The 10,482-nt window shown below is 40.1% G+C and overlaps 2 protein-coding genes across 4 annotated transcripts in view; one reads left to right on the top strand and one right to left on the bottom strand.

The window, feature by feature from the left end:
• The first annotated feature begins 1,941 nt into the window (after positions 1 to 1,941).
• has3 (hyaluronan synthase 3) lies at positions 1,942 to 9,860 on the top strand. Of its 3 annotated transcripts, none has more exons than XM_046865300.1 (4): positions 1,942 to 2,700; positions 5,430 to 6,059; positions 6,552 to 6,653; positions 6,789 to 9,860. In XM_046865300.1, exons 2-4 carry the CDS (start codon positions 5,430 to 5,432, stop codon positions 7,716 to 7,718), a joined length of 1,662 nt encoding a protein of 553 aa, XP_046721256.1. In that variant the 5' UTR covers positions 1,942 to 2,700; the 3' UTR covers positions 7,719 to 9,860. The 3 variants fall into 3 exon arrangements, with proteins under 3 accessions (XP_046721256.1, XP_046721258.1, XP_046721257.1); XM_046865302.1 differs by lacking the exon at positions 1,942 to 2,700 and adding an exon at positions 2,760 to 2,889; XM_046865301.1 differs by lacking the exon at positions 1,942 to 2,700 and adding an exon at positions 4,630 to 5,146.
• Positions 9,861 to 10,003: 143 nt separating this feature from the next.
• chtf8 (CTF8, chromosome transmission fidelity factor 8 homolog (S. cerevisiae)) overlaps positions 10,004 to 10,482 on the bottom strand; it is a 3,148-nt gene continuing 2,669 nt past the window's right edge. Inside the window, exon 3 of the mRNA XM_046865303.1 lies at positions 10,004 to 10,482. This exon is cut by the window's right edge and continues 198 nt beyond it. Within this exon, the coding sequence (XP_046721259.1) occupies positions 10,447 to 10,482 (36 nt within the window). The 3' untranslated portion in view covers positions 10,004 to 10,446.

The raw sequence follows: 10,482 nt of genomic DNA, 5'->3' as shown, positions 1-10,482 counted from the left end.
CTGCAAAAGATCGCAAACAGTAGCAAATTAATTGACGCCTAAAACGATGTCTAAAAGATGTATAAAACACAGTATCATGTGATGATCGTGCTAAAAACTAAACGGATATAAGACTAATCAGTGCATTTTTGAGCATGTTCCTCAGACTATTTCTAAACCATTTTTGTAGTGTGTGAGGGTGCATTGTTCTGCTGAAAAAGGCTAATGTAATTAGAGAATACTAACAGGAAGGGGTGCACTTGGTCTGCATGTTTAGGTAGGTGATGCATGTCAAAGTAATATTTACAGGAATGTTACAACCAAAGGTTTCCAAGTAGAACTTTGTGCAGAGAACATCACACTGCCTCCATTAGCCTGCTTACTTCCCACAGAGCATCTTGGAGTCATCTATTCCCCAGGTAAGTAATGCATGTGATGTAAAAAAAAAAAAAATGCGATTTCTCAGGCTAAGCCACCTTCTTCTACTGCTCCATGGCTCAGGCACTTTTGCAGGTGGACGAGTCCGCAGCAGCACTAACAATCTATGAAACTCCCTGTGCAGGCGGCTTCACTTTTACAATTTTTTTCTCATTAATCTATACCAAGTATCCCATAACAACAAAGTAAGAAGAATTCTAGAAATGTTTCAAAATTAATAAATAAATTAATAAATACATTTTTATTTTTTAAAATTAATAAAGAAAATGCAATATGAACATATGTACTCAAACCCCTATTTCAGTACTTAGTTGAAGTACCTTTAGAACTTACAGCCTTGAGTCTTGGGTATGGTGTGTAATGCAATAAGTTGTGCACACCTGGGTTGGGGGTTTTTCAGCCATTCTTCATGGCAAACCCTTTTAAGATCAGTCAAGTTGGATAAGGACCATTGGTGGACAGCCACTTTTAGGTCTCTCCAGAGATGTTCCATAGGGTTCATGTCAGGACATTGACTGAGCCACTCTTGGACATTTGCAAAGTTGTCCCTAAGCCCCTTCTGTGTTGTCTTTGCTGTGTGCTTAGAGTTGTTTTCAGGTAGGATCATTAACCATCAGCCCAGACTGAGGACCTGAGTGCTGTGGAATAGGTTTCAATTGAGATCATTTCTGTACTTTGCTCCATTTAGCTTTTCCTCAACTGTCACCAGTTTCCCAGTCCCTGCTGATGAAAACCACCCCACAGCATGATGCTGCCACCATCGTTTTATTGTTAAAATGTTCTGGGCAGGTGATGAGCGGTGCCTGGTTTCCTCCAGACATAACATTTAGAATTTAGATCAAACAAACCAGGAAATTTTGTTCCACATCTGGAATGTCTGAGAGTCCTTCAGGTGCCTGTTGGCAAACTCCAAGCGGGCTTCCATGGGTTTTACACTGAGGAGAGGCTTCTGTCTAGCTACTCTGCCATAAAAACCAGATCAATGTTGGACTGCATTGATCCCATATGGTATAATTACCAGTATGTCATTCTATTTGTAGCCTGGGTGGTTGCAATCCATGACTGTGAGTCTAGCTATAAAGTCACTGAAAATCATTATCAATACACCTCAGAATTGCATCTTCCCCTACAATGATTTATGCTCTTATGCTACCCATGAAAGATCTATTGCACCAATTACCTGCTTGCCATCCTGCACGAACAGAAAAAATGTTTTTCTTGAGAAATTCATTTTTTAAAAATGTCAAGCGGGCAAATAATGTTTTTTTGGTAGATAAATGATGAAAGTATCAGCTAGACATGAATATGTTGGTAGTGAGTGATGTGCAAAGTATATATTGACAATTATAGCATACTACACAGCCATCTTCATCCCTTCCCCCATCCCCTTTTGCACTCCAATAGTCTCAGTCGCTCTCTCTTACTCTCTCGCTCTCTCTCTCTCTCTTCTTTTTTCCTTCTTTTACTCTCCTCCTCCTCATCAGCCTTCGTTGGACCTGCAGGCTGTCGTCGGTGGCTAGGGCACAAGAGGCGGGATGGATAAATAAATAAGTGCATAAAGGAGGCTTTGAAAAAGGGTCTGCCCAAACGGTTCTGAGTTTTGTGGTAGCTGGCTGCACTGCAAAAAAGAGCAGTGAAAGGAGACAGAGTGGAGAAGTGAAGGTGAAGATAGGAGGAAGAGAGGAGACGAGTGTGCTTTGCAGAGAGAGAGAGACAGAAAACCAGGACAGTGTGATAAAAGAAGGGAGCGCTGAGATTTGGGTTACACTGCGTTGCAGAGATGCAGAGAGGACAGTGGCTACCCCTGCAGCACAGCATTGTCTAAATAAGACTAAGGGAAAGATGTAAAGCACCCTCGCTATGCAGAGCACTCTTACCGCAGGCATGCTGAAGCCAGGACCAGGTGAGCCACAACCAGGCTGTACCACCCTCAACCTACTAATCTACCGGCACTGCCTTCTGTGCTGAGAGGCCTTCATGCCTCGGGAGTATGCAAGACAAGAGGAGTTAAGAAGGAGGGAGAGAAAGGGACAGGGAGGAGGAACGAGAGAAAGGAGGCTGGGGTGCTGTATTTTTGGATGAGGGAGCTCCTGAATTAAGAGCTGGTGAAATAAAGATGTAGTGTGAGCAGGAGGCAGAACAAGGAGCGTGCTGTGCTGCAGTGGAGAGGAGTGGAGTAGACGCCGGGTGAACACACACACATACACACACCCCCTCTTCTAGATCCAACAAGGCTCTCCCTGGACAGAGAGAATCCACCGTTATCGCCGCAGGGCTTAGAAGGTATGGAACTCAATTGGAGTACTTGTGTGTGTATTGTGTCTGGATGTTAGGGGGCAGAGGGAACGGGGATTCAATTTGTGTTTATACAAAAGGGAGTGGGGATTGAATTTGTCTATAAAGTATATGGGTGTATCTGTCTTCGTTTGAAAGAAAGCAAAAGAGGAGTGTGCACTCTCAGAACTTGCACAAGTAAGTTTTTGTATTCTTGTGTTTACAGAAGCAGAACAGGAAAAGAACCATGTGGGTTATAATTGCTTTTAGTGAATGGTTAGTTTTCTTGCAGGTAGACTGTCTCGGGTTGGAATTCATTTAAATCTTTGTGAATGTGGTAACATGTTTCTAGACTTGCTAGATTTACAGTACTTTTTTTCCATTTTTCTGCTAAAAAAATTAATTCTGTTTGAAGATGTGGGACCTCTCCAAGGAAAATGCAGCCTGCTTAATTTTCCATGTCTTAAGAGACTTTTTAACACAAGAGGTGGCCTCAGAAAAAGAAACTCATTGGATTTGCAAGCAACTAAACTAGATTATAACACTCAGACAGGCCTTACACATATTCTCTCCTTAACAGCACAGGCCAGATGTGGCTGGTCTATTCAAAGCTTTGATATTGTTGTGGATACCTGAATAGATGGATTATGGGGGGAACTATGGGGTATCATTTGCTTACACACTTGGATTGATTTTAGTCAGAATTTGATTACTGACTCACTTGGGTGTACTTTATTCTTGCCCACTGATGTACTGTACAAATTGGCCTAATTCATTAATTAAGCAAATGTATTGGTTCTGTAGATTGTGACATATTGTATATCGTTGTAACGAGTCTGCCTCCTAGTGGTAGAAAATGGTTCGGACAGATAATTTTGTTTCTATTTTTATCACTAGCAATGCTATATACAATATATATCCACAAGCCAATACAACTTTGTAGGCTGATCTATTTACTTTGCTATCTATGAAGTGGTAGGTCTAAAACAGTATTGACAGAAAGGATGGTAACATTGTGAATCTACAAAGGGAGCTGCACAAGCACACCAACAAAGTTCTGTACAGTCATTTATGTTCTTGTCCTCACCTTGTCAATGACCCCCTTTCCGACTCTCTTATGTGGATAGTGTTTTGTCACAGAGATCCAGAAAAACTGTGCCCTTCATCTAGGATCTAGGATCTAGCGTCTCACTTACTGGAGGAGATTACTTTTTTCTCACTATACTCGCTATACCCGAGTTTGGATTATGCTTTTCTTTAGTTCATCTGGGACAATCAGTTACTGCCAAATCTAAGAACATTCTACAAGCTCTAAGGCAAGAGACAACACAAAACAATGCATGGTCTGATGTTCTATTCATTATTAAATGGTAGACGAATCTGATGATTAATTTTTGATGATTTACTAAATAAGTGGAAATCGCTGAGTTTTAATTAGAAATGATTAAATATCTTTAAATATTATATGTATATTTTATAGTCTATACATATAAACAGTTTTTAACACCTCTCCTTGATATTGCCATTCTAAAAAGTTCAAAGGCTAAGCTCCAACTTCTGTTTGTATTGGTTTCTGTAGACTACTCTTTTCTCATCATCACATAGATCTGTGTCTGACAGCCTTTGGTGAGAGTGAACTGTACTTTAGTTTGACACGAGTCCTTTCCTCCCAGACAGTCCTCTAGGCTAAAGAGCCCCCGATGTAGCGAGCCCTTTAATTAGGGTTACCTCAGATCCTCTGCCTGCAGCTGTTCCTGCAGCCTAGGCTCAGAGAGTCATGTTAAGTTTGGAGAATTACAACTAATTGAGCTGTGTCAATTAGAGTTTGATCGTGAGAAGTGGTTGTTTGTCAGTTCAAGTCTTTCTCCAGTAGAGAGGGGATGAATTAATAGAGAGATATATTATTGTTCGGATCTTGTCTGGTGGTTCAGTAAAATCATGAACCTATAGGAGAGGTGAAACTGAGATCAGGTTGATGAGTCGGTTTCATAAGTATCTGAATATGTACAGCAGCACGATATTTTTTTAATTAAGCAATCGAGATGTAATAGAGGTTTTTTAAAAGCAGTTTTTTTTCGCATTTAAAAGTAATTATAAGAACAAGCATAATTGTATATCTAATAATTCTTTTTAATACTTGAATGCAAATGACTGCATGAAGTTCATCACCAGTTTCCTCTCATGGTATGAGATTACTTGACTGTAGCCGTCTTCATTTGCTACTTGTCTGAGGGTCTTGATGGCCTTCCTCATATTGACACCCCCTCGAACCACATATTGAGAATTCCTAAGAAACACCTATTAAATGCAAATTTAACGTTGAAATAAACTCTAGACTATTTGTCTTTTTCATGTAATAAAGCTGAGAAAACACGTTACATCTTATGAAACTGTTGAAATTGTGTTCAACAGTTATGAACCAGACTGCATCTAAGCACAAGGGCCAGTTATTAAGGTAACAGCAAAACAAAATGTCTGTCAGCACATTTCTCTCCCTACTAACTTTCTCTGTTTATATTCATAATGCTAATATGTTAATATTCATAATGCTCATTGGATTTAACACATGCAGTACAATTAGCAAAACAACCTGCTTTGTTGTATGTAAATCATATCTGAAGAAAGTTATATTTATTGTATATGTTTGAAATTTTCCATCATTTTTTACTTATGACTTATTTCCTCAATGAGCCCAATCTCTGCTTTAATTTTCCCTCCTTTTCACCCTCTTTCTGTAGATGCCCTCTCGCTGTGGTACAGCGGTGCGGATCTTCATCACCACTCTATTTGCAGCTGTGGTGCTCTTTGCTATCCTGCTGGCTTATGTGACTGGCTACCAGTTTATACACACTGAGCAGCATCACCTCTCCTTTGGCCTGTATGGCGCCATCTTGTCACTGCATCTGCTGCTGCAGAGCCTTTTTGCTTACTTGGAACACCGTAGCATGCGGGCACCATCGCGGCCGCAGCACCTGCGCTGCACGGTTGCCCTGTGCATTGCTGCTTACCAGGAGGACCCGGACTACTTACGCAAATGCCTGCGCAGCGTGCGCCGTATCTCCTTCCCCAGTCTTAAAGTGGTGCTTGTTGTAGATGGTAACCGGCCCGAGGATGCCTACATGATGGACATCTTCCGGGAAGTAATGGGAGGAACGGAGCAGGCCGGATGCATGGTGTGGAAGGGGAACTACCATAGCAATGGGGCCGGAGATGCAGGGACAGGCTCAGTGAACACGGAGGAAGCTGTTCGAGCTGCCAGGATGGTGCGCAGCTGTCGTTACTCGTGCATCATGCAGGAATGGGGTGGGAAGAGGGAAGTGATGTATACAGCTTTCAAAGCTCTAGGGAACTCTGTGGATTATGTCCAGGTGAGTCTTCACCTTAACAAAAAAGAAACTACCTTTAAGACATAATTATTAGCTTCAGGATAATATAATCACTGCCTGTGCTTCAGAACCAATTCTCTGTTGGTCATTTTAGTGTTTACAATGGCTTCTTCTCTTTCTTCTCTTCCTATAATCAGAGGCACTGTTATAAGAGGTCAAAGTTAATTTCTTTGCCTTGTCACCTGAACCTTAGGAACACCTGGGTGCTGTCATCAATCTCTCATTGCTGCTGCAAAGTCCAACCTGCAGCTGCCACTCTCATTAGCCACAGGCATTGCCCAGTTTAAATACCTGCTTTAGTTTTGACCTTACTTTAGAAGTAAACCTTACTTTCTGAAATCCTCTGAATGGGGTTTGGGTGCAATGCTGTAAAACATTGTGCAGAAAATCATTTTATTTTCATTTGCTTTTTAACGGTACCTTTGAGATACATGTTCATCTTTCTGTCCAAACTTTCTCTTTGTATGTCTGTAGGTATGTGACTCAGACACAGTCCTTGATCCAGCCTGCACTATTGAGCTGCTGAAGGTTCTGGAGGAGGACGCAGCAGTGGGAGGAGTAGGTGGTGATGTACAGGTGAGTTGTCTTTGTATGGACATTTCACCATGTAGCAACTTGCTAAACTCATGAATAATGTCATCTTTTAGTTCCACATTACCACAGGAAGAAGTCGTTCTTAAAATGAATTTCTCCATACTTGATCCGTTTCAGATCCTGAACAGATATGACTCCTGGATATCGTTTCTGAGCAGTGTCAGGTACTGGATGGCCTTCAATGTGGAGCGTGCCTGTCAGTCCTATTTTGGCTGTGTTCAGTGTATCAGTGGGCCTCTTGGCATGTACCGCAACTCCCTTCTCCAGCAGTTCTTGGAGCCCTGGTATCACCAGACCTTCCTGGGCAGCAAGTGTAGCTTTGGTGATGACCGGCACCTTACCAACCGTGTCCTCAGCTTTGGCTTCAAGACAAAGTTTACTGCACGCTCACAATGCCAGACTGAGACACCTACTCACTACCTCCGCTGGCTCAACCAGCAGACCCGCTGGAGCAAGTCGTACTTCCGGGAGTGGCTCTACAATGCTCTCTGGTTCCACAAGCACAGCCTCTGGATGACTTATGAGTCTGTAGTGACTGGATTCTTTCCCTTTTTTCTGGTGGCTACAGTGCTCCACTTGTTCTACCGTGGACGGCTGTGGAACATCCTGCTATTCCTGCTAACAGTTCAGCTGGTGGGAATGGTGAAGGCCACGTATGCCTGCTTTCTTAGAGGCAGTTTAGTCATGATCTTTATGTCTCTGTATTCCCTGCTGTACATGTCTAGCCTCTTACCAGCTAAAATATTTGCCCTGTTGACTATCAATAAAGCAGGCTGGGGCACATCTGGGAGGAAGAAGATTGTGGTGAACTTAATTGGGGCTATACCTGTAACTGTCTGGGCACTTCTTTTGCTTGGTGGAGTAGCTTACACCATTTACTGTGAGACACAGGAACCTTTCAGTGAAACTGAGAAGATCCTGCTCATTAGTGGGGGCATTCTCTATGCCTGCTACTGGCTTATACTTTTGGTGCTTTACTTGGCTATAGTGGCCAAGCGCTGTAACAAAAGGGAGGAGCAGTACCATCTGCCCTATGCTGAGGCCTAGAATGCCTTAATGATGTTGCTGGATAAACTTTATGGGACTGGTCTGAAACAGTCTTCTACCTCTCTGGTGCTAAGCTCAGAGTCATATTGCATACTCACTTCATTTGCATTATGGAGCTTTTGCCCACCAGTTGAGATACATTACTGGAGTTCCAAGAAGGTACAACTGAGCTGTGCAGTATTTTTGCTTCTTAAATATATAAAGCATACATCAGAGGCAATGTTCAATCATGGTGCTGAGCTCACACCATCATATTGGTGAATGTTGTGGGTGCTTAGACTCGAATTAGAATCACACACTGTGGTGAAATGTATATCATTCCTGGGAAGAACTCCATATTTAGCCTCCGCTACCATATAATGAAAATGATCATTGTGATTGTCATCATTTGCCTTAATTTAAATTGTGATACATGTAATACTAATGAATATTCTGTTGGGGTATGTACTATACCAAATGTTTTTCATTTTGCCTTATTTCATTTTTTTTATATTTACTTGAGGATTCTTCAGGAAACATTCTTTTATGCTGTATTAGGAACAACCAAAGAGTATTTCAAAGTTTATTTGGATATTATTAATCATACACAACAAACGTTTATCATTTCTGTTACTCTAGACGCAGATGTACATTGTGACGTAACACATCAACCACATTTTCCTTTAGAAATGCATCAAGCTTAACTGTGCAACCTGAAACTTGAATGTGCAAAAATGAAACAAGATATGCTGCGTTTACAAGTTAACAGTGACGTGCCATTTTATTAGATAGAATTCCTTTTTATGGATTATTCTGTTTCTTTATATAGATACAAGATTTGAAAAGTAATTGTTAATGCATATCATCATATCATCCATGTAATGTAATTTTTCATACCAGCAAAATGCTCAATCTTACAGCCAACCTACAGTAATGATGTTTACATGCAATGCAGTTAATTAAATGTATATTAGGTCTAGTAGAATACAATTTGTTAAAAACAAAGGATTTAAGGATTTAAAGTTGCCCTCTCTATATAGCTAGAACAGGCACAAATTCCAAAGCAACAGAAATAATGGGAAATAATGCATAGTATCACATCAGCCCCTTTTCTCTCCCATTGCCAGCATGTGGATTTACTGATTTATTACATAAGCACAATGTACACTCACTCTCTGACAACACACTCAAACAGGAAGAATAACCTCTGTCAGTTTGTCTCTGTAGTGTGATGAATTCATGAACCGGCAGTCTGCACGAGTGCTTCTCATATTCAGAGTTAAGGCATTCTAATCTCCAGGCCAACAGTTTATTCTAGCAAAAGACAACTGACGTAAATAACGATGCATACATTTTTCATGGGTGTATATGTGCGTTTTACTTGTAAAATGTGTATAGAAGCGAGTAGAGTAAATGTGAGTGAACTTTACTATCATTTAAGGATAGTTGCCCGAATTAATGCATTATTCAGAACAAAATTAAAACTTGCAGGACATAAGAATAATAAAAAAAAAACCCTCAAGCTACATATGCCTGAGATTAGATTTTGTCCTAACGTGAGCTTTTCTTTTAATGTAGTGGTCTAATTAGTCGATTAGTTGCTAATATTGGGTTAACCAGCATTTTCCCTTCCCAGCCCACAACTACAGAATGTTCTCAGAGTAAAGTTAATCTCGAAGCACATGCCTAGTTCATTCATTTAAATAACCCTTGACTGTCAAGTTAAAAGATGTTCATCACATTTGAAAGCTTTGTTCATTAGGTTTAAGGGTAACCAATGCAAAAACATAGCAAACACACTGGCGATTGCACAGTGAGCTACTTAATGGTGTTATGTATGTTGTGAGGGTGTTGTTTCAACTGAAAGATAAACACTGATGGACTTTCAGATAAGGTAGATTGTGAAGTACATTTTTGTCCATTGTGTGCAGGACTAACAATGATTTTACTAATTGTTCGATATATTTAAAAAAAATATTTAAATAATGAATTTTAAATATCTACTGTATATGTTTAATATAAACCAGTGCAAGAATACTGATATCACTGTACGTTATTACATTTTGTATTGCAGTATTTTCCTGAGTGGTTAAAGGCTTTTTGTGAGTCCAGTAAAATAATGAGTTGTTTTAAGGGTCAGAGAAAGTAAAATCTATTTTAGAAGGATTTTTGTGGGTCAGAAATGAGGCGAGTAAACCGTTCCATGATGCACTACACTGTGCTACACCTGTGCAATGCTAATGACAACATACATTAAAGTTTCATTTCATATTTCGTGTACACGCATAAAAACACCAGTCATACAGTTTGAACTCATTGACATTTATTGTGTAAATTGTTAAATATGTAAAAGTTTTTTTTTTTTTTTTTAAACAACTTTTATATCAATATTGCAACACTTACTGCTTATTTTTTGCAGATCTTTATAACTCCTGCAAATTGTTTTTATGAAAATAAACTTTTTCTCTGACTCATTCTTTGTCCTAGAAAACGTACCTGCGTCACTTCTATTTTTGCAGCAATGACCAAATACGTTACATATTTCCAAACAGGATTTGTCCCAAAAAAATAATGCCAGCAGCCCTATTTCAAGATTTCACATCTATCCAGGCCATACAGAACAGTCTTGTATTCCAAAGGCAACTTCAGGAAAGATTTCCCCAGGAAACAAAGGCCACTTTCTGGGGCTGATGTATTTTAAACGAGACAAAAATCCAACACCATGTCTCTCAGTATATATGTTTGACCATTAAACCCTCTTGGGCACATTAGTAATGATAGGTTT

Source organism: Silurus meridionalis, chromosome 13, assembly GCF_014805685.1.
Source record: "Silurus meridionalis isolate SWU-2019-XX chromosome 13, ASM1480568v1, whole genome shotgun sequence".
Classification (NCBI taxonomy): Eukaryota; Metazoa; Chordata; class Actinopteri; order Siluriformes; family Siluridae; genus Silurus; species Silurus meridionalis.
The sequence above is the reverse complement of the archived record's forward strand: the minus strand, read 5'-3'. Positions and strand labels throughout refer to the sequence as shown.